The sequence below is a fragment of the Neoarthrinium moseri genome (genome assembly GCF_022829205.1).
Source record: "Neoarthrinium moseri strain CBS 164.80 chromosome Unknown scaffold34_Wmoseri_CBS_16480, whole genome shotgun sequence".
Classification (NCBI taxonomy): domain Eukaryota; kingdom Fungi; phylum Ascomycota; class Sordariomycetes; order Amphisphaeriales; family Apiosporaceae; genus Neoarthrinium; species Neoarthrinium moseri.
In genome coordinates this window covers 244,802-267,564 of record NW_026055148.1, presented here as the reverse complement: position 1 = coordinate 267,564, position 22,763 = coordinate 244,802, and the positions used below count along the sequence as shown (strand labels likewise).

Sequence of the window (22,763 nt, the reverse complement as noted above, 5' to 3'; positions counted from 1 at the left end):
GTAGCTTTGACTGTATATCATGGCTATATGGCTATTAACCACCATATATCACGGTAAATGAGGATGCTACACGAGAAATAACAACCCACTTTACAACTCTGTAGCCAAGCCCAGAGATATCTGCGGAGGTGTGTCTAGATGACTTTCAATGCTTTGCTTCAATGTCGACGAAGTAGCGAATTTTCTTCTCAGCTCAACGCTTTCAGAGACGATAATCACATTTCCCGTGGCATCGAGCGCCTCAGCGACTATATCGCTGAAGGGCCCTTTTCCAGGCAATTCCAGTGTAGTCTCGAAGGCTTGCCGGGGGATCACTTTTCCTGATCTCATTACGGACGACTCATCCTCGCTCGACCACCGGATCCGCCAGTGTGTTGTTCGCGTATCCCCATTCCAGCTGACCCAGACCGCAGTGCGTCCTTCAGCGTCCTCTTCAGCGACCAATGCCGGCGATTCAGGAGAGAAGCCCGTCCAGTTACCCTTGAACGCCCGGTAGTTCTGTGTATCATCCTGGCGGGTACCGCTCTCGAGGAATGCATGGAAGAGCACCTCGCCATGACTGCTGAACTCTGTGACTTGATTTGCAGAGCCCCAGTTCACGAGAGCGTTCCCGTTAGGGAGGATTTGTGTCGAACCCTGGGAAAACGCCAGGATAGGATGAGGTGGATTGAATGCCTGTATCAATGTAGCCTCCCACTTGTCGAAATCCAAGTGGATGATCTTGCCCGCGGACCCGGCTCCTGCCGAGTTGTCGAAGAGAGAGATGGTGTCGGGTGCTCCTGGGACATACCTCGCGTGGTGCTGGAAGGCAAACTCGACGCCTGGCCCTAAGTCGAAGTCGGACGTCTTGCCTCCGAGGCGCCACAGGATGGATCCGTCGGTCCCGTTGATCTTGTAGACCGTTGATGCTGCACGGGCAGATGCGATGTAATGTCCATCATCGCCTTTGGCGATCGAGTTGACGTGGATATAGTCCCATGCAGTTGAGCTGCTATGTCCTGATCCTGCACCCGATCCTAACGGCAAGATTGATTCTACTCTATGAATTAGGTGGAAATACCTCATATGGAAGACTGAGACGGCTTACCTTTGGGAGATGTATGGTCAAGGCTGTGCCACTCAAAAATGAGATCACCAGTCTCGATGTCGATTTCTGGTATACAACGTCAGTTCACATTCAAGTCTTGTGTGCAACTGGCCGTCTCCGAACCTTGCAAGATGTACTCCAGGACCCAAGTTTGATTCTCCGATCCCCCATACGCTGTCAGGTCTATTTCTCGGGGCGTGTAGCTGCCAACGAGGACTGTCTTCCCGTCCACGATGTTGAACTCGTGCATGTCCGACAAATAGTGTCCCGCAGACCGCACCTCGCGGATGGTCTGGTAGTGTTTGTCCAGGATCTTGTGATGTCCATGTCCATGACCGCGGAATCGGTTCAGAATGCCCTCGTACGCAAACAGGACATCCTGCCCCTTCCAAACGGCTGGTTGGAAATTGGCTGTGGTCGGTGCGATATAGGCGAAACCCGACCAAACGAGATCTCCGGTGTCGTCTAAGATGTACGGGCCCGATTGGGGGGTTCCCTCTCCACTCCAACTGTACGGGGCGATGAATAAATAACCATCCCCAACTTGAGACGTTGCTGGTATTGTTATATTCAATTGGGGCGGTGAAAGGTCTGGGCGGGACTTATACGTCTTGTCTCCATTACATGCACGACTGAGAAGAAATAGCCAAGCAAAAGCGTTGATAAACCTGGTAGTCTGCATCGTGACATTCACGCGCAGTTTGAAATTTTCTGCAAAATATGATGAGCAAACATGCGAACATCGTTAACAGCTCGTTTTCTATCAATCATAGCTTCGTAGGTATCGTTTGAGCTCATACATGGTCTAGATGGCGCAATCGCCTCAATCGTTGTATGGGACGGCTCGTGGCCTAGCCCCATTTCTCCCTGGCTAGTCCAGATCCAGGGACGGCCCCGGGGACCCACAAGGCACCCAGCACCGACAGCCGATGGTTGGGTATATTGCACTGTTACTAGCGAGGGAGGCAAGCTAATACCATAGTTGGAGTATGCGATGACGTCCAAACAATTAACTGTTTTTACACGAGGTATCTGAAGCCCTTGACCATCTTCAATGCCTCATCAGGATGTTCCATGCCCTCCATCTTAGCAGTGTGCTCAGTCACATCTGGCTGGGCAACCCAGGCTTGCTCTCCTGCCTCAAGCTTCTTGTTCAGTCTCGTCAACATGATACGGAAGAGGAAGCATCCGACAATAGTGACGCCAAACACTGCAAAGTACGATTAGCATTCTGCCCTGAGGAAGAACCCGGCATGTGGTTGGGGAAGTTGGCACTTACTGGAGGTGACGATACCATAAGACTTTCTGTAGCCATTGTCCTTGAGGTTCCAGACATACGACCCAGCAACGTTACCAAGCTGCGAGAAGGCGTTGATGAAGGCAATGGCAACGGCTCGCTTGGCAGGAGGTCGAGGGAAACTGGAAGAGATCCAAGAGTAGAAGACGATGAAACCCGCGTATGAGCTTGCTTGCAAGAACAGAGCAATGTACCGAGCGGCTGTGTTTAGGGAAGACATGCTGATGACAAAGCCAACAAGACCAACACAAATGGGGCCGACGATGTGCCAGAACTAGATTGCATGTCAGATCAAAAGTTGTAGACTGGAAATGGTATGAGTTCTTACCTTCTCTTGAGTGCGATCGGCGTGCCACGCGTTGATGACCGACACAATACACGAGAAAACCCACGGGGGAGCAGACATGAGCAGAGTGGGCACATAGTCAAACCCGAGGGTTCCGGTGAGCGTAGGCTTCAATTAAGTTAGTCCGTGGCTCGGCACAAGATAAATCGAGGCTACTTACGAAGAATGCGTTGAACGATAGACCGACCACATAAGCCGTGAAGGTCAAGCTCATGACGTAGATCTTCGAGTCCTTGATGGCCATGTTGAAACCGGAGAAGACTCCCTGGTCCTTGGAGTCCTCATCAGCCTCGCCCACGTCCTCCAGCATACGGAGCTGGGCAACCTCGAGCTCCTCCGCGGTGAAGCCGCGGGAGTTGCTGGGCAGATCGGGCAGGATGATAGCGGCCGTGATGGCGAAGAACATGGTAATGGCACCTTCGATCCAGAAGAGCCAGCGCCACGCTGCGTGGCCCAAAACGCCCTGCATGTTGGACAGGACGCCGGCGCCGATGAGCGCCGAGAAGGCGTTCGAGATCAGGTTTCCGCAGAAGAGGATGGCGTTTCTGGTAGTCAACTCTCTTCGGGTATACCACTTGGAGAGAATCATGAGGGCTCCGGGCAGGAAGGCCGCCTCAATGAACCCGAGGAAGAATCGAGTCAGGACCATGCCGGTAAAGTTGTGTGTGATACCGGAGAGCGTGGAGATGACTCCCCACACCATCATAGCGGCGGCGATGTACCAGGAAGGCCGTGAGATCCGGTTGATCAAGATGTTGGAGGGAACTTGCATGAGAATGTATCCCACGTACAGGATAGACAAGCAGGTGGAGTACTGCGTGTCGTCGAGCATCAGATCGGTCTGTAACCCTCGCAGGCGGGCGGCTGCAATGTTGTTGCGATCTAGGTAGTTCATGATGTAGAGGATGATGAAGAGCGCGCAACGAGCGTCCAGCTTCCTCTTCATGGACTTCTCAACCCTGGCGCGATGCGCAGGGTCCATGGCCCTCGCGTTCGCCAGAGTGGGCGACTGGTATTGCGGCGAGGCCTGCTCGAGAGTCTCGACATCCCGCTTCCAGTTGGCGTTGTCCGCGCCACCGGTCTTGGTGATTTCGTCGGCCATCTTGTGTAAGTCGACTTCCTCGGGGACTTCAACTAACACAAGTTCCGGCTTGGCTCAAGAGAGGAAAGGGTATGAAGTAGGGAGCCCGAGAGAAGGGTGACATGAGTTCCTCTTATTATATCATTATTTGACTCTCATTAGGGGGGAGCTAACTGAGTAGCATGGTCTCATTGTCGCCGTAGGGCGGTCAAACCCCGATCCGGTGACGATGGGTTTTTGGAATACGGGGATAAGGCACGGGCCAGATCCCCGCAGAAACCCCCGTTGAATTTTGCATCCCCGCGACGAGTCAGGCCTTTCTTCGGCGCCTTGGCACGGTGGGGGAGCCTCTATCCCCGAGACGCGACTCCCTGAGCGCCAATCAGCATCGCATTCCGCTCCCCAAAGTGGATGTTATGGGTTTTACTCTGGGGTTCGTCCATCGTGACCCCCAAAAACTTGAAAATGTGGTGGGGGTCCTCTGGAGATGGATGGAGAATGAGGGGAGCGGATATTAATGATGACGGCAGAGGGCTTTGGGGGCATGATGTGTCGGCACTGACTGATTTTCATACATGGTAACAACACAGGAAGCTGCCTCGTCGAGTCCTCAAGTTGCTCAAACTGGCGGTATCTTTGAATTCCTTCTTGTTAACTCAGGGTGAGCTGTATTATGCAAAGAGCTCGTGGTCCTGGCCTGGGCTGGCGGTAGAGTGTTTACCCTGCCTGACCAATGAACACTCAACAGACGCGGGTTAAGCACGGTTGTGCTTGACTGCTTACTTGCCGTCCGCATCCGACATCACGTAACGCAAGCCGGACTGCCCCGACTGCCCCAATTATAAGAATTGTATCTGTCTAGCTTTCCCCAGCTCCTTAAATTTGAAGGTCATGGATCATGTTGTCAGATTGCCTGTTCCGTCTACCGCTCCGGGAGCTGGGTCCCGTTAGTACGCGTGCAATGCACTACTATTACCTACAACAAACACTAGACTGGCGGTTGGGATCGAACGATGGCAGTTTAGGGTCAGCTTTGATGCAGCTCAAACCAGCAGCGCCAGTAATTGCGTCAGCTAGTTGTCTTAAGATTTGCTCCTGCTGGTAGAGTTTCACGTCTTGTGACGAGAAAACAGTTCTAGTTGCAAGCCCAGCACGCTTTCGACCTGGTATATCGAAAACACCATATTCTATAAGCAATAGATGGCGTCCGGGGGCAAAGTCTAGACCGTTCTGCATTGGTGCTCAACTAGAAGCAGTAAGCTGCGATTGGCTTCCTTGGCATACATACGAACCAGTCTGTTGGGACTGCAATGCATGCTGCCTTGCTAGGTATAGTGCTCATTTGCTGCCGTCGTCACCTGGGGATCCAGAACCAATCACTTGAGGTCTAGAACAAGCACCCAGTCGTTATGCTCAAGTGTCTGGGGCGGTGTGAAGTGACGAATATGTCCAGTGTCTTCACACTGCGAGTGCTTGAAGGCCGTATATTTACCACTCAAGGGGTCGTACCAACTCGCCTCCACGTTACAACCACTGAGGCTTTGAATATCGATGCTGAAAGGGTCTCCGGTAGGCGTGTAGACCATAATCCATGTACCCAAGCTATCAACAGTAGCTGTGACTCGCTTATCGTCAGTGCCACTTGGGCTGACAATGATATTCTGTGCCGGAACCCGATTGTAATACGATCCGCCGCCCCTGTCACTGATGGCCTTCTGTATGTACTGGATCTGGCCAGATCCTGGAAGGTGGATATCCTCAGCCCAAGAGATGGCTGGCCCACTTCCCGAGGGCTGATAAAGTTCCGGGATATACATCTGCATTACATTATCGGCACCATAAGTTACCCCTGCAGCACCGGAGAAGACCTTAATGAGTGTAAGTACGAGGCACAATAATCATGTCCAAACTACTAACGGTCTGCCAGCTGCCAATGCGAACGTCAGTAGCGTTCCAGTATGCCTTCGTACTCTTTCCGTTATTGTAACGATTCTCATAGTGAGGTTCATTGTCCAACACAGGACGTGTTCTCCCCTTGCCTGTGTCGCCAGCTGCATACATCAGTTGTACTGGTTCCCAGCCCCGGCGACAATTCCACCACGGGATGGGTGGATTCGGTGCGTAGTCGGCGTGTCCTGACTGGCTTGCATCGAAGGTCAGCCACGGACGGTCTCCCATGAATGCGCTGGCAAGTGCTATAGGACCTCCGCTGAACCACTGGTTCGTCGGATGGATGGTCATAAGTGGCCACCAAAGGGAAGGGTCCTTCTGGAAGGCCCCGGTCCAAGAAGCCGCAGCACGGATCGATTCTCGTTCCCCATCGATGATGCCACCCGCAAGTTCATCATAAACATCACTCCAATCAGTATGTGGATACTCCGGGGGCACGCCGCCTCTGGAGTAATTATCCTTCACTGCAGTCTTGTTCTGCCACCATGGATTTGTATCCGCAACTAACAATTTGGGAAGATAAGGGTAGCGCTGACCAATCAAGCTGCCGAATGCTCGTGCCGTCGTTGTATTGATGACCGAGCCTTCATTATCTGTTATGCAGATCAGGTCAAGCGTGGAATACCCCGTGATCTGACGCAAACTTACCGCTAGAGTGGACATAGTAACCCCAGGCCGGAACCATAGCCACACGAATCCCTTTCTCCCAAGCGACCTCGAGAATGGAGTCTATAAACGCCCAATATGGCTCATTAGGCTGAGTAACGTCTTCGTCGACAAATGGAAGATCACCATTCCGATTAGAGTTATTGATGCCTATCTGGGTGAAAGCAGTTGCGAGGATGATATTGAAACCCTTGTTCGAGCGATCGCTAAGATACAACTCTGCTTCTGTAAGATTCAAGCGGTGGAATAGAAGCCAGGCGGTATCTGCTTGCCAAAAGAATGGCTGGCCAGTCGAGTCCTGGAAGAAACGATTGTTTTGGGATGCTGTGATAGCATACTCCGCAGGCACTTGCCAAGCTTGTGCGACATGGGCCAAAAGGGTAATCAACAGGCACAGATGGGTCATAAAATACGACAAGGCCATTGTGTCTCGGTTTCAAGAGGGAGGGAATGCTCGATTCCTTAAGTATACCGCCGAACTACATTCGACGATTGATTTACTGTTGCATCATTCGTCTCAGGCTTGAACGTACGAAATGGTCAATCGGCAACGTAGCCTGGAGCCTGGGATCTTTGATATAGAACGGTGCGATCTCTTTCTCCCCAAGCGATCCCGTTTCCGGAACCAGGCCGGTTGCGGGGAGCCTCGCAACTCTTCATCGGGTTCCAGGTAACCGGAGAGTATTTCTCCACAGCCAGATGGAGAGGCCGACGTACATTTGCCCGAAGGCCGAAAGGAATGAAACCTAAATAGTGTACTGTGGTATAATCAAGATCGTCAAATCCAGATCTCCTATATCGTGCGCAAGCCTAGTGGTGCACCTCCTCAGTTGATGATGAATGTAAACCTTGGATGGCCGCACGCGGTCGGCTGTATTACCAGTTAGGCATGATAATAGTAATAATATTCATAAGTTATCCATATCTCACTTCAAGAGTTGTGACATGCAAATATCTGGAAGAATCGTCAATATTTACATATCTAATTGAAGTCTCCCGAGGACGCTGACTCTTCGTCTACGACCAGAGTTCTGATGTTGACAAGTCGATGACGGCAGTGGCTTTGTGCAAACATAGTGGCTTGTTTTACTTGAGTAGTTACTCGTCCTGCCCCGTAGATCAGGCCTTGCAACGAACGTATGCTCTGTAATCAATGGGATGGCCACATGGCAGCCTGGGTGTTTTCTGGGAACCCCGCCGCACAAGCCACGGTCGGGATCGCTGGCGAAAAAGATCCGAAGTCCGCGCACACCGACTTCGTATAGGCGACGTGATAAAGGTGCTACCTACACAAGAGATGATGGTGCATGATTGGCACGTCCGGCAAGACCGTGCCTTTTCGGTGCGTTGATATGTCTGGAAGTCAGTCGCATCTAGGCACAGGAAGGACACAGAGTGGCTCCGCTGCGGAGCGGAGAGAGGCTTGGAAACGTTGTCGCAGGTGATGGAGATAAACGGAGGTAGAGCTCGCTCGGCCGTAGCACTTAGAACTTATGACAGCGGAGTTCGAAATGCTTGTGCTAGCCGTGCTAGCGACTGCTAAAAACAGGGATCCAATCTCCGCAGGCTCGGTAAAGCTCCACACTCAAGGTACTTTGACAGATTAGGTGTGAGCGCGCATTTGACGAGATCCGAGAGTGATAGGCTTGATAGACTCAACCAGGGACTCGACTATGTATTATCATTCAACACGAACACGAAGGGTGCTATGCTCCCCCAGCCCAACGTTTTCCAGGTCAGGATGCGAGCCCAAAGAGAGGTCTCGGTGTCCTCGAAATAGGCAGAGTCAGCCAGACATTGGTCTTAGCCTTAGCGTTATGCATCGCGCAAGCGACGGAACACTAAGCCAGTCTCGCGAGTTTCTCGCAGCATTTTCGCAGGCTAGACCTATGGTGCACCTGCCTCTTCTCCCTAATGAGTCAACATGCAAATTGTGTCGCAGAAAATCGGGCGTTTGAGATGTCCTACCTCCGAGCCCACCCGGACTTGAAGACTCGAAGGATGCCGCATGGTTGAGCTTACGTTACAGAAGTCAATCTCATCGCTGGTGACTCAGTCAGGGGCGGCCGTTGACATCCATGGTCGTAGCTAGTGGGAGGGAGGCAGAATCAGGCGTCAGCATTCCTCCACATATTCCTTAAGCGAAATCCACGTGCTATTGTAGCTCTGGGACGGCCCTGTCAATGTCAACGAAGCACTGCAGAATTCGGGTGGAAAGAAGTGTGGGCTCCGAATGTCTAAACTTCAGAGAACACTCTGGACGAACCAGGCACTTTTGTCATCCGAAATCTCGGAGCGGGCGAATAGGTGAATCAGCTTACAAGATCTGAATCCAGGCACAAGCTTGTGAGGGCCTAAGGCTGAGCTGAAAGTCTCCGGCGTAGCGCTAGGAGTGCAATAGCGCCCTGTTCCCGGGAATTTAGGAAGCACCCCGGTGACATTTCGCCGCGCGGACTCCACAGCTTGTCCGACCCCTTATGCCCGTGGCCGTCTGGACGCAGACTTTGCGAGTAAAAGCCACGCTGCTTATGGCATGTCGTGGGTCTGGTACTCTCGGCTGCGAAGAAAAGTAAAATTAGCGACGGTATAGTTGTCGTGTGCCGTGTATATTTAATATGTCATGGGTTCCCAGAGTCCTGGAAGCGAAAAACTTCACACATATTCACACATAGTTCCAACTCAGTATCAACATTGATCTGTCTGCCTGCCGAAACGACTAGCACGCCGCCCCACAGTGACTTTTTTGCAACTGAGTCGCCGAACGAAAACATCGAGTGAAAAAGGAGAGGGAAAACGGGCTACCAGCACATCCCAAGATGTTGCGCACTCACACCTCCTTTGAAAGGACATCGCAAGCACCGACTGTCGCTGCAAGTAATTCGAGCACCATGGAGAATGAAAAGGACAACCGGGCGCAAACCTCAGATTCAGACGGTGTTACTGAGACGATCCCCAGCTTAGCTGCGCCGCCGCTTGCACCTGCACCCACCGAAGCCGAGAAGGTTATCGACTTATCGCATCAGATCACAGCACGGTCACAGAACTCCAATGCTCTACGAGAGGTACAGACCAGAGAGGATGGCACAGAGTACCCGTCAGGCGTCAAGCTTGCATTGATTACGCTTGCTCTATGCTTGAGTGTGTTCCTGGTCGCTTTAGAGTGAGTGGAGATGATGAATTACGATAGAGGTCGCTTCTTTACTAACATCGCTATAGTAACTCGATTATTGCTACTGCGATCCCCAAAATCTCGGACTCTTTCCATAGTCTGGGTGATGTAGGTTGGTATGGAAGTGGTAAGCTGTGTCCCTGTCTGTTATATCCCTGTTGCGCCTGCTAAGCCGGTGAATAGCATACCTCCTTACCACGGCGGCTCTGCAGCTGATCTTCGGCAAATTCTACACCTTCTGGGATATCAAGACGGTCTATTTGACTGCTATCGCCATCTTCGAGCTCGGGAGCTTAATATGCGGCGTTGCCCAAAACTCGGTTACTCTCATCGTGGGTCGTGCCGTTGCTGGAGCGGGCTCAGCCGGTATCTTCTCAGGCGCTCTCCTTATCCTCGCCCACAGTGTCCCTCTCGCCAAGCGACCTGCCTACAGTGGTCTCATCGGTGGCATGTACGGTATCGCTTCAGTTGCCGGCCCTCTACTTGGAGGTGTCTTCACTGACAAAGCTGTGAGTTTCCTGTTTCGGAGTACACTTTCGCATTCAGCAGCTAATACGACTACAGACGTGGCGATGGTGTTTCTTCATCAACCTACCAATCGGTGCCGTAACGGTCCTGGTCATCTTCTTCTTCTTCCCTAGCCCGAAGCTGACCAAGCCGAAGGACGAGGTTCTGTTTGAGCGTGTCAAGCGGTTCGACCCAATGGGTACCGTCGTCTTCATGCCGGCGATCATCTGTCTGCTGCTGGCTCTTCAGTGGGGTGGAACGACGTACGCCTGGAACAACGGCCGCATCATTGCGCTGTTCGTCGTCTTTGGTGTGCTCATTCTGGCATTTCTTTACATCCAGTACAACCAGCAGGAGAATGCGACTGTGCCGCCCCGTATCATTGCAAACCGCTCTGTCTGGGCTGGTAGTCTATATGCTTTCGGCACCGGCTCGGCTTTCTTTATCATGGTTTACTACATTCCGATCTGGTTCCAGGCTGTGCAGGGTGCCTCCGCCGTTGACTCTGGTATCCGCAATCTGCCTATGCTCATTTCCGTCGTCGTCTGCTCGATCTTTGCTGGCGGTATGGTTACTGCCCTCGGTCAATACGCCCCGTTTATGATTGCTGGTACAATCTTGATGTCTGTTGGCGCTGGTCTGCTTACTATGTGGAACCCCAACACATCCACTGGTGTGTGGATCGGCTATCAAATTGTCTTCGGTGCCGGTGTTGGCCTCGGTATGCAACAGCCCATTATGGCAGTTCAAACAGCCCTCGACATCACAGACGTGCCTACTGGAACTGCGATTGTGGTGTTCCTTCAGACACTTGGAGGAGCCCTCTTCGTCAGTGTTGGGCAGTCCGTCTTCACGAATAAGTTGGTGGAATCTCTCGCTGAAAACCTGCCATCCCTCAATCCCGCGGCAGTTCTGGCAGCCGGAGCTACAAACTTGCAGAACACAGTCTCAGCCGATATGCTTCCGCTCGTGCAAGCCTCCTACAGCACTGCCCTGACTACCTCTTTCTTCGTGTCTGTCGGACTGGCAGCCTTCACTATTATTGGAAGCACGCTCATCCCATGGAAGAGTGTGAAGGGCCAGAATCTTGAGATGGGCATGGCGTGATCAAGTCAAAGGACTATTCTCATACGACGTCGATTTCCAGCGATACACTTTGTAAGAATACACACAGAACAAGTTATATTTATCTGAAGAGGGGCAGCAGATAGAGAGAGCATTGCATCAAGGGGATTTGGTTTTTGGCAAGGCGTTGTGGAGTTGTCAGAGACGGAACATTATCAAGCTCTTGTGACCATACTATGGACGTTCTTTGCTTTAGTCATCACGTCTCTCAACTCATAATAGACAAGACCCTTAATACATGGTATACCTATAAAATTTAAAAACTTCGAACCTGTCAGAAGAACGTGTTGCTCGTGAAGGTACGGCAAAAGTGTATGAGAGCCGCAATCTCGCTGCTCGGACCAGTGCTGCTTTTTTCGACATCCCCCTCTGGATTAACCTCGCTTACGCTGATGAAGAATTCTTGCCCAATGTGCCAATCAAATTCGTACTGGTTACTGCCTCGTGAGCCGATTGGTCCATTAGCAACATCAATTCCCCTGAAACAGTCCGGGAACACCAAGCGATTTCGCGAACGGGCGGTTGTAGCCAAGATCATCGTGCACCAGGTGAACTATGCGATTCCTGCTATCCGAGTCTTCATCTACGCATTCGATCATCTTAGTATGCCGGTCGCAGCCGCATAACGTCATCTTGGACTCTTGAACAACTGAGCGTACCCAGCTTAATGAGCTCGACCTTCACGGCTAGAGAGTCAAGTTAAGTAGATATCACGTTATCCAGATACTTACTTCTGCCTCAGACCTAAACCATCTTTAAGAGAAACGCCAGCTTGTTGGGAGTAGGTGCTGGACGGGCCTTGCGCGAATGTTTAGGCAATCACGCGGAAACAGGGTATGAGCATAGTACGATCGAAGGTCTCAGAGGCCTACGCGACTCTATGATTGCATGCTAGTTTGTTTAATTGTTTGAAGAGCGACTATGCCAATCTTGCTTGTTGCTTGTTGCTCACCTGTAGCTTACCAGGCATGCATCCGATCTGGCAAGTATCGACCTGTACCAGGTGGATGGAACGAATTGGGCCTGGTTTTCCTGGTTCTCTAAGACTGCAAAAACAGAAAGGAAAATAGACTTAATTGTAAACGGCTCTGGGGCACCAGAGCGCCCACGAAAGGATAATCGCATGAGCGACGGCGATAAAGCATCGATGCCAAGGCGGGCGACAGGTTTATTAACGGCCTCGACAAGAAGAGTGAGACAAGCCAGGAGTCTTGCACCCTCAACTTTCAAGCGTTGCGGTCTCCGTGGTTATTCGCCCAGGTTTCATGAGGCAGTGGGTAACACGCCAATATGAGCCCAGACGCGGCAGGGATTCGCACCCGAATGCATGGGGAATTTGTCCAGTGCAAGCGACCGCAAGCGCCGTAAGGTTCGTCTCATTGCATGCTTTCGTAGCATACGAGACGAGATGAGACGAGGAGAAGATCCCGTCTGATTCAAGGACTTGCTTGGCCTGGGGTCGGACAGCCATCTTCTCATCATCGGGGGTTCGTCCCGTGTGTTTCTGACGGCCGAGTTGTATGATCGGCGTCCGGCAAAATCGGGGCCTGCCGATCAGCACCGATTCGCACCACCAAACCCGACCCCGATCACGACGAGAAGTAGCTTGGCAGACAACCATCTGTCTTGGCAGACTTCAGGCTATTCGCACATGTTCCCTATATAACGAGGAAGTCGTGACGATAGTTGTAGGGATTCAGCTATCCTCAATCATCAGCCAGCCCATTCAATTCTCTCATTCACGAGTTGATCTCGGTCGTTCAATTCCATTCTTTCGTGCATATATTCATTCATTTCACCCGCTAGCCGGTCATTAAGCTTTTTACCATCACAATGCAGCTCAAGTCGTTCATCTTCGTTCTGTTCGCCGCCGGCGGTGTCTCGGCTCTCAACATTAACAAGGCCCGTCAAAACAACAACAATGGCAACGGGTGCAACGCAAATCAGAACAACAACAACAACCAGAACGGCAACCAGAACAACCAGAATGGAAACCAGAACAACAACCAGAATGGTAACCAGAATAACAACAACCAGAACGGCAACCAGAATGGTGGCGCAAACGCGGGTGCAGACGTAGGCGCTGCTGACTTCGGTCAATGTGATCCCTCGATTGACTTCCAGCTGGGCCGTGCTGGCCGCAAGGCCGATGAGGGTACATTCCTGCCTGTCGACCCTCTCGTCGCCCAGGGCCAACAGGACGCCCTGAACCCCAACATTATCACCAACCGTGTCTGCGATCAGTTGACCAACGTCTGCAACGCCAACGCCGCTGCCGTCGCGCTGTGCGAGGATGCCCAGGCGCAGGTTGCGGCTCTGGGAACCAAGGATGCCTCCACGGCGGACGCATTCAACGCGGCATTGGGCTTCTAAGCGCATCAGTTGCCAACATAGCGCGTATGCGATGACGTTGGAATTCCCACTCGCATTGAGGGGAAGGCCTGGAAAGCTGGGGTGGCCGTTGGAACCTCCTAAGTTGAGGCGGCCGGCGCCGCGCCTCGGGGAACCATTGAATCGGGAACAACGCCTGCGCTTCAGCCTGCTGTGGTACGGGCATGGTCATCTTTTAGTTGGTGGCCAGTGAAGTTAGCTCCAGGACTAGTCGAGGTATAAGCCAACGGCGACACACAAAACAGTAATAAAAACTCGTTAAATCTCGTTCATTACTTCGAAGCATGTGAAGAGATGCGTCGTTACATGTTAGGCGTGTTGCACATGTAACAAGCCAACGATCGACCTAAAGACAAATTCCAGCCGCGCGACGGTTCTGATGTAGGCTTTTAGGAATGATCGTGCGTGCATAGGTAGGCAGTTGTAGCGTATTCTTCATTCAGCCTCACATAATACCCTGGTACAAAATTTCCCCAGCACGCTCTGCCAATAGTTGACTTTCACGTGGAATGAGGTGGTGAAGTATGGCCGCGTCGACAGTTGTTCGTCCTAAGATTGGTTTTTCTAACAAATTCCATCGCAGAATGCCCTGTGAGGCTCCACTGCCTTGCAGGTTGACCATTTCTGCGGGTACCAGGCTGGGGTCACATTCCGTTAGTCTGTCACTCGCGGAAGGTCGGCTGTCGGTTTTGCACAAGGGGTGGCAATGAAACTCTCCCTTGACCAGCATGTCAGTATGGCAATGGCCTCGAGGCGGCGCACAATTTGTCTGTTTCTTCTCCCTCTAGATGACTGAATTGTGCAGGGGAGTGCCTGTGCTTCCCGCGACCATTCACTGAGAAGCTCGTATATGATATGTTGTGTTGCCGTCTGCGACCAGCGGTTTTACGATTTTCTATGAAATCCCGCGGCGTCGTTTCAGGTGAACTCGTCGTCGGAGCAGCACATACTATAGTAGTTTACATTGCTAACCTCGAGCCGCGTCGGGTGCACATGCCTTTCAAAATCCCGCAAGTCAACCTTGCCGTAGAGCTGCAGCGGCGATCTTGATACCCACGCAGCCTTTTCGCTCTATACCCTCTCCATCTACAACGCCACCTCGGTCAAATAGGTGCCCCGGATGTAGTGCTCCAGCTAACCATAGTTATAATCGCTCGGAAACTTTACCGGCTGGGGTTCCTTACGCTAGCAAGGATACCTAGTGGCAGACTGTCTCGCCAATATCAAGTGAGTACCGCCGGTGCCCTGGTATGATCGCTGCAATAATTCATTCTAGACCCTGCTTGGCAAGTTGGCCCATTTTTTCAGGGACGGCAGCCCTTGAAGCTTGGTTCATTTGGGAGCCGATCGAAACGATTTCTCCGGTGCAAGCCAAGCGATTTGCATCTCCTCATATCACCCCAGCAAGCCAAATTTAACTGCGGAGCACGACGATAGACGACGAGAACACGACGAAATGAGGACCAGGACTTGACGACCGTGAGACCCAATGCACCTTCGTTCATTAGCCAAAGGGGTAGGAAGACACATGTCAGCTTCTGGGATATGGCATGCACCCTAACGAACACGCCCCATGTAGCCAGTTAGCTTGCTCTGCTAGCCCTGCGGGTGATATACCTGATCTGGTAGCTCCCGCCAGTACCGCATATGTATCACGTATGTTAGTCGGTCTGCCAAATTCTGGTTACGGCATGGGAATGCCTCGGTGGGAATCCAAAAACGTGACCGTGCTGTCAATCTTTGCCCAATGCTGCTCCATTGCCACTGGTTCATTGACAACCAGCCCGGCATGGGTCCCACGAGTCTCGCGATGAATGCGGCCAACTTGCAGGGGACGCTTGTCCTTGCGTTCTCTCATATCGGAATGCAGCCCACCAGGGGTAAACGACTGTCAGTAGTCTGACGTCCGACCCAACCAATCCAGACAGCTGGAACCTACATATCGAGAACTTCTACGCGCGCCTTCTCCATGTCTTCTACTTTCTTGGTCTCCTGTGGTGATTTGGTGAGAAAGTTGAGTTCTAGAGCTTGACATCTGCTTCACTCTTCACGATGCGGCTCCTTGTGGTGATTGCCTCCATATGGCTTTTTGCGTTTCCTGCGATGGCTGTAACTTCAATCACAGAGCCTCCCACTTGTGGAGTGAGTTAGACCGGCCTCGGGTATATTGACGCAGCTGCTAATACAACAGGATAGGCCAAGTGTATCCGTACCACGATTCAGACCACGGGACTCTGTGAGGTCACAGACACGGCTTGCATTTGTACCAATGCAGTATTGAATGCAGAAATCGAGACGTGTGTGTTTGCGAATTGCACAATCAGAGAAGCTCTAGGTGAGGAGACACAAAGCAGTACGTGTTGATCGACCTTTGGTTCACTGATAATCTATTACAGGGACTCAGAAATACTCCTACGATCTTTGCGGTCGCAAAGGCGAGGACAGGACGCACCTGGTATGGATCATGGGAATCACCTTTGGTGCCGTGGGCCTCGTGGCATTTGCACTCCGATGCATGGCAAGACTTCATATGGGCACCCAGACATGGGGGTTGGACGATTGGGCTATGTGCTTGGTCATGGTATGTATAATTGTTCTAACGACGATACTACGAGACTGATTGGAATTTAGTGCTTTATGATACCGCTATGTGTCCTGTCTGTCCCTCGTAAGTCGAACCCTCGTTTTATTCCCACGATTACCCTGGGAGAGCATTGGACTGACTCGATGGCTAGTTGCACAGCACGGTCTAGGCTTAGACATGTGGAATGTGGATTTTGATGATATTACTTCCATTCTCTACGTAAGTGACTCGAGCATCGAAAGGTCTAATAACGGGAAACTAACGATATCTCGCAGCTCTATTTCTGGGACGAGCTTTTCTACATCACCTCCTTAGCCCTCACCAAAGTTTCGATTTTACTCTTCTACCTCAAAGTCTTCCCGAAGCGATCATTCCGAATCTGCGTCTACATCTTGATTGGATTGAACATTGCCTACGCTTTAGGCTACGATCTCGTCCTGATATTTCAGTGCTCCCCTATCGATGGTGCTTGGCGCTCTTGGGATGGCGAGTATAATGCCAAATGCATCAGCATTAATATCCTAGGATGGTCTGCTGCTGCTATCAACATTGCTCTCGACTTGGGAACCATAATACTGCCTCTTCCTGAGCTGTTTCAACTTTCCATGTCTATGAAGAAGAAGGTGCAGATCCTGCTCATGTTCGCTGTCGGTTTCTTGTAAGTGAGAATGGTGCTCCATGGCCCCGTGGTGTCTCCTTAACTGACCCCTGAGCCAGTGTTACAGTTGTGAGTGCGATTCGGCTACGATCCTTAATTGAATTCGGCACAACGAGCAACGTAACTCGTAAGTGGTAATCGGGATGGACCGGTGCCCGCAACGAAGCTAACAGCGATGCAGAGGATTATGTCGAAGTTGGATACTGGTCAACCATCGAAGTTCCCGTTGGCGTGATCTGCGCATGCATGCCTGCCATTCGCTCTCTTTTCAGCCAAGTATTTCCCGCTATATTTGGGACAACACGGCGCGGTCACTCAGAATATGGGTATGGAGGGAGTCGAGGCTACGCATCCAAGAAGTCTGGCAAGCCACCACAAGGCAGCACAGGGGGAAACACACAAATCCGAGTTAAACAGGAGTGGACAGTGATGAGCAACGTTGTTGATAATCGAAGCGATGTCGAACTGAGGTCTTTCGAGCAGCAGATCGCGGGTGTTGAAACTCACACCAATACATCTGGCAAAGATATTGACGAATGGCCCCTGAAAGGCCCTAAGCATGGATCAAAAGGAAGCCACGGGTCAAGTAGCTTTTGAAGGTTAGTTGCAAAATATAGATATACACAACTATGGAAATAAGTCGACAAAGTCAAAGTCCACGAGAAGCCGTATTCTGCATTGGGCCAGGAGCAGTTTTTCCTACTGTTGCTGCTATCATAGCATGGTCATCGCAGCGAGGACTTAGCTCCGACTCCCGGGGAATATGCAGGTCTTTCAGCCTTTCGGGCGGCTTCAACAGCCCTGACAGGAAGGCTTAACTATCACTTACAAGGAACCCTCATCATGTAGTTCGGTTGCCTGAGGCGCTAGTGGCATGGTTTACGTTGTCACATCTTGTTACTGCGCGGGGGTTGAGGGGTCTGGATACTCCCTGACACGCTGCACCATAGTAAGCACTATCCAATTACCCCCACAATGTCAGGCCACATAAAGTGGACGTCGGTCAAGTGGCTCAGGGATTCGTTACTGACAGGGCATTCACGAAGCAAAATTTCCATTGAGGCAAGGTCTGTGGCACGATCCCTGTGAGGTGCAACTGGAGAAACCCATGTCCTGAATTAAATTCTTATATCAGCTTTATGATTGCTTACGCTGATGGCTCACTTCAATCCACTGCAACCCTGGATTTCAGCACGGTCAACTGTTGTGAAAGCATAGACAAACCAATTTTTATTTTTCCATTGCTTTAAAATTCAAACAACCTTTTCCAATCCCATGTTCCGGATGCCGAGCTTGTGCTCACTGTCTATGTCTCTCAAATGCTTGATGTAACATACAGGGTATCTATCCCGCCTAACCAGCTTACAAGACTCGTTATAACATGAACTCAACACAATCTCCCATACAGCCCAGAATCCTTGTACCAAAGAGAACGGTACTTGGAAGACGCATACGAACACATAAGAAAGTGTACATGGTATCCATTGCCATAAAATCAAACACAAATGAAACTTGGTTTCCGTTGAAGGAAACACACGATCAACCCTTGACGTACCCGGTGACGTACCTAGTCACTGGGTTTCAGTGACTCTCGTGTGGCGACATATATACCAGAGCCTTTATCTGATGGATTTCTCACGAAAACGAGACCTGTCGAGCGAGCACGCTCATGTTTTTTGGATCTCGAGCCACTCCTTGACTTGGTCCTGGACAGCAGCTTTGTCAACTGAGCTTGCATGTCGCGCACCTGATCAGCGGATGCCTCACTCGCGGCTTTGGCAAGATTCAGATCGTGCGTCACAGATGCGAGCTGGGCAGACACCACCTGGTGTTGTTCGGTGAGGGCTGGTACTTTGTCGGCCTCAGCCTTGAGTGTTTCCACCTCCGTTTTCAGCTTTGCCTCCTCGGACTTCAGTGCCTCAACCTGGGAATCAAGCTCCTTGACGCGGCGGTCGAGCTCCGCCTTCTCGTCAGCGAGCTTGGTGATTGCAGTTCCGTCTTGCAACGTCTCCTTCAGTGCGTCAAGCTTTTCCTTCTCGGCCTTGAGTTCGTCCTTCTGTGCCTGAAGCGCGGCGTCGCCTTCAACATGCTTGTCCACGTCAGCTTGAAGTGCGTTGGCTCGTTCTTCAAGAAGGTTGTGCTGCTCGCTGAGCTTCTCAAGTTCCTTAACCTTTGACGTCATCTCCGAAGTCAGCGTCTTGGTCGTTTCGATATCCGACTCAAGAGACTTGTTTCGCTCTTGAAGCTGCTTGACTTCACCCTCAGCTGTGGCTAGGCTATCGCTGACTTGGGAAAGCTTCGTGCTGATCTCCATTCTCTCGGCCACAATGACAACGTTGGCATCCTTTGCACCCTCAAGCTCAGTCTTTAAACCAGATATAGTAGCTTGCAACCGAGCTTTATCTGATTCGGCTTGCTTTTCCACTGCTTCGGTGCGCAATTTCTCATCATCAACGAGTTGCTGGGTTTGATCCTTTTCGACCTGTAACTGGTCTCCCAGGTCTTTGTTATCGGATTCGATGTCTGAAATCTTCACCTTAAAGACTTCAATCTCCCCTTTCAGTCCTTTGATCTCCTCTCTCAGTCCTTCTATGTTTGCGTTGAGGTTGTCCTTCTCCTGATTCATTTCCTGGATCTGAGTCTGAAGTTTGTTTTGAGTTTCCTCCAAAAATTCCTTTTCTTCCTTCAGTGTGGCCTGACTGCTGGTCAAGTCTTCCACCTTCTTATGATAATCCTCCAACTCCTTGCGCAGAGAGTCTCGCTCAGTCACCAATGCCTTAACATTTCTCATCTTGACTTCCTGCTCTTCCAGCTGCTTCAGCAAGGAGTCTTTCTCCTGGGTCACGTCATTGAGTTGCTTGTCCTTCAAGCTAGCTTGCTCCTCGAAGGTCCGCGATGAAAGCTCAAGTTCAGCGGCCTTGCGTACAAGAACCGCCTCCAAAGCCTTGTGCTGAGCATCTCGTGACTCCATCTGCTTCCCTAGATTGTCGCGTGCGGTCTTGAAGCTGTCTCTTGCTTTTTCGGTGTCTTCTAGCATGCCCTTGTGCAGCTCCAGGTTACTGCGAAACTCGTCGAGCATCGTCCGCTGTTTATGAAGTTCGCGTGAGAGGAGCTCCTTGGCATTTCTCTCTTGGCTGAGTGACTTTTGCAACTCCTTGTTCTCGAGCGTCTTCAACGAGAACCTGTCGGACATGTCGCTGAGATCTTTACCCAGCTGGACTCGCATGCCCCGCAGGCTATCGGCCTCATTTTCCAACTCTTCGATCTTATCTAGCAGATCCTTCTCAGCCTTGCGTGACAACTGCACTTCCTGAGAACTTGATTGGCCAGGTGGGAATATTTGAATATTGACTTGTCTTTTCTGAGAACTCTTGGTAGTCTCAGAAGGTGGTCGTGTTCGTGGCCGTGCCTTTACTCGAGCAACAGTTGGCGGGGGTACGTGACGGACATGTTTGATCTGAGTCGACTTCCTACCCGGGTCGGTGACCGTCTCATCAGAAGCAACACTAGTGGCCTGCGTGTTGACAGAGAGTTCCGAGGATGCGGACTGAGAGTCGGTCTCGTGGTCATAACCGCTCTCTGGATCATAACTCTCGTAGCCGTCATAGTTGTTCCAACTATTGTCATGACCGTATGAAACTGGTGGATAAGTAGGCGCAGGCTGCATCTGGTCTGGCCTAGGAACACGATAGAATCGTGCAGCCAGGTGGTCTTGAGGTTTCCGGGAGATTTCGGACTTGAGAATGCCCCTGACAGGAAGAGCCGGTCTGTCACTAGGTCGACTTGAGCATGTCTCTGTCTCGGAGGTCATGCCAGAAGATTGCCCTGAGGGGTGATTTGTCTGTTCTAGATATGAAGGGAAGCCTCCCGGCATGGGGTTTTCGATCTCGACTCTTGGTCGACTGGAGGATGCCATGATGTGAGATTAAGTGTCGTTGATGATCTTCTGTATTCCTGCGTTGGTCGAAGGGAGTGATGAAGAAGCGTTGTATGTAATTTCCAATGTCTGAGTTTGAGTAGGTGATCGCAGGTTGTCGTGGCTGGTCATGGCGGAGGGTTATGATTCGGGGTCGATCAAGTGGAGAGAGCAGATCGGCCTTGGTTTTGTTGACAGAGATGCTGTTGGAAAGAAGGCTGAAAGAGATTGATCATTCGCGGGTTTAGATTGCATAGACAAGTGAAAGGTATCACAGCATTATCAAATATGACAGGTTCTAACGCAGCCATGGTTGCCCAGGGCGGATGGCAGCGCCAGCTGATGGGGCAATGCGTCCCGGGCAACCTGCTGCGCGTGACTCACCTGACAGGGCTCCCAATCGCCATGAAGAATGACTGAAATCCAGCGAAATAGAAATTCTCATGTGTCGGATGCGCAGTCTGCAACATCCCATTCGGTAGGAAGCGGCAGGCATGCCACGTTGGGCATCGAGACCCAATTTTGCCCGTCGCTTTCATTGGCCGCACTGCAAACCTGATTCGCCACTTTTTGCCAAATCATCGCCAAAACGTCTATTTGGTCCATTCCTATAGGCACAGGTGGAGTCGTGTTCCGGATTTGAGTTTTTTTTTGATACCTGATGACGATGTTGGACCTCTGCGCCCTTGACGTTCCCTGCTCCAAACGCTCAAGGCTGACGGATGAGGCCCCCAGATGTATACAAGTCCTGGCACCAACGAACAATCGACTTCAATCGTTGTGCGACTTGCTGCTAGTAGAATCATCCGATTCTCCCTAACCTGGGGATTGGGGTTCCCGTCGGGTTGATCTTCTCCTCAGAAGCATCACACGTCAATTGACTGGAGAATTCGCTGCCTCGATGCAAGGTACACACCATGCGATGGAAGCTACCCAACTTTGTCTCCGTGTTGCCAAGCAACGTAGCCTTTCTAGGCAACCGCTGAGCAGATCCCGCAGAGAATCAGATCTCAAATTGAATGAGACTGCAAATTCAGGTAGGCTTGGGACTGGACCAGGCTCTCTCCAGTGATCAACATGTTAGAAGAAGGGTTGAGCATGGCACGCAGAGCTGACTAAGAGCCGGATATACATGTTCAATATTATGGGGAAACAAGCAGTATAGTGTGCCATCTGCGACGCTTTGTGGCTCTAAGCAGTCGAAGTTGCTCCCGCCTGTGATCCACGAGACCCACCCCCTAGTGTCCAGCTTATAGTCGTAGACTCCACTCATAGCCGCCGGAGGCCCTGAGGTTCTTCGGGAATCGTTTGGACAGATTCAAGATTTTGTCTCTGGCTCAGCACGAGTATGGGACTTGGGGCTTTGCTCTAGATCATGGACTTGCCCAATACTCGTATTGAGCCCAATTACTAAAGCAGCGTCGAGTCAGCTTTGCTCCTCCATTTCTGTAACCAATCAACCCACAACAGACGGATCAATTCAGAAGCTCGACCTTTGAAAAGTACTGTATCCACCAGGTTTAGGCTACCCGCCGGTATACTTACCGCACCTGATTGCAAAGATTCAGTTACACGATGCTAGGATGATTCACGTCGCTGAACAGAATACTTCGCCAACCCGAAAGCACAGTCAGCTGACGAAAAAAGCAAACGCTGTACAGAAGACCAGCTCGGCTCAGTAATACGTTCAGATGTATCTAGACCCTAGATCCACCCTGGTCAGATCTGAGGTCTGTGGTTCCGCCCTCGGACCTTGTTCACCTTGTTCGACTCGGCCACACTATTCTTCATGGCAGCGGCAGGATCCCCCTGAGGAAATGACTCCAGATCTGACATGATGTGTTTTTATTCAGGCATATTATTTATGTTACAATGTCATAGGTGAGGGTAAGCCGCGGCTAGATTCCTTAGGGTTTCACAGTTTGCCTCAAAACTTGCGGATATTGGGCCCATAGCCTGTTTCCTGTCGATCTAGATATCCCCATA

General features: G+C 51.2%; 6 protein-coding genes across 6 annotated transcripts; 3 read left to right on the top strand and 3 right to left on the bottom strand.

The window, feature by feature from the left end:
• Positions 1 to 90: 90 nt before the first annotated feature.
• On the bottom strand, positions 91 to 3,832 carry JN550_008280 (uncharacterized protein; the record flags this gene model as incomplete). Its single annotated transcript, XM_049320224.1, has 7 exons — positions 91 to 1,016; positions 1,088 to 1,153; positions 1,211 to 1,596; positions 2,111 to 2,297; positions 2,367 to 2,658; positions 2,713 to 2,838; positions 2,891 to 3,832. 7 exons carry the CDS (start codon positions 3,830 to 3,832, stop codon positions 91 to 93), a joined length of 2,925 nt encoding a protein of 974 aa, XP_049169793.1.
• A 1,355-nt stretch (positions 3,833 to 5,187) lies between these two features.
• JN550_008279 (uncharacterized protein) lies at positions 5,188 to 6,851 on the bottom strand (the record flags this gene model as incomplete). The annotated part of the gene is made up of 3 exons (XM_049320223.1): positions 5,188 to 5,679; positions 5,729 to 6,354; positions 6,410 to 6,851. 3 exons carry the CDS (start codon positions 6,849 to 6,851, stop codon positions 5,188 to 5,190), a joined length of 1,560 nt encoding a protein of 519 aa, XP_049169792.1.
• A 2,392-nt stretch (positions 6,852 to 9,243) lies between these two features.
• Positions 9,244 to 11,210, top strand: JN550_008278 (uncharacterized protein; the record flags this gene model as incomplete). The annotated part of the gene is made up of 4 exons (XM_049320222.1): positions 9,244 to 9,587; positions 9,644 to 9,723; positions 9,780 to 10,105; positions 10,161 to 11,210. The coding sequence occupies 4 exons, from the start codon at positions 9,244 to 9,246 to the stop codon at positions 11,208 to 11,210; spliced, it is 1,800 nt and encodes a 599-aa protein (XP_049169791.1).
• Positions 11,211 to 13,061: 1,851 nt separating this feature from the next.
• Positions 13,062 to 13,601, top strand: JN550_008277 (uncharacterized protein; the record flags this gene model as incomplete). Its single annotated transcript, XM_049320220.1, has 1 exon — positions 13,062 to 13,601. The coding sequence occupies one exon, from the start codon at positions 13,062 to 13,064 to the stop codon at positions 13,599 to 13,601; it is 540 nt and encodes a 179-aa protein (XP_049169790.1).
• Positions 13,602 to 15,671: 2,070 nt separating this feature from the next.
• JN550_008276 (uncharacterized protein) lies at positions 15,672 to 17,458 on the top strand (the record flags this gene model as incomplete). Its single annotated transcript, XM_049320219.1, has 8 exons — positions 15,672 to 15,761; positions 15,816 to 15,954; positions 16,016 to 16,200; positions 16,251 to 16,287; positions 16,355 to 16,422; positions 16,479 to 16,861; positions 16,921 to 16,988; positions 17,043 to 17,458. The coding sequence occupies 8 exons, from the start codon at positions 15,672 to 15,674 to the stop codon at positions 17,456 to 17,458; spliced, it is 1,386 nt and encodes a 461-aa protein (XP_049169789.1).
• A 970-nt stretch (positions 17,459 to 18,428) lies between these two features.
• Positions 18,429 to 20,777, bottom strand: JN550_008275 (uncharacterized protein; the record flags this gene model as incomplete). Its single annotated transcript, XM_049320218.1, has 1 exon — positions 18,429 to 20,777. The coding sequence occupies one exon, from the start codon at positions 20,775 to 20,777 to the stop codon at positions 18,429 to 18,431; it is 2,349 nt and encodes a 782-aa protein (XP_049169788.1).
• Between the last annotated feature and the right edge of the window lie 1,986 nt (positions 20,778 to 22,763).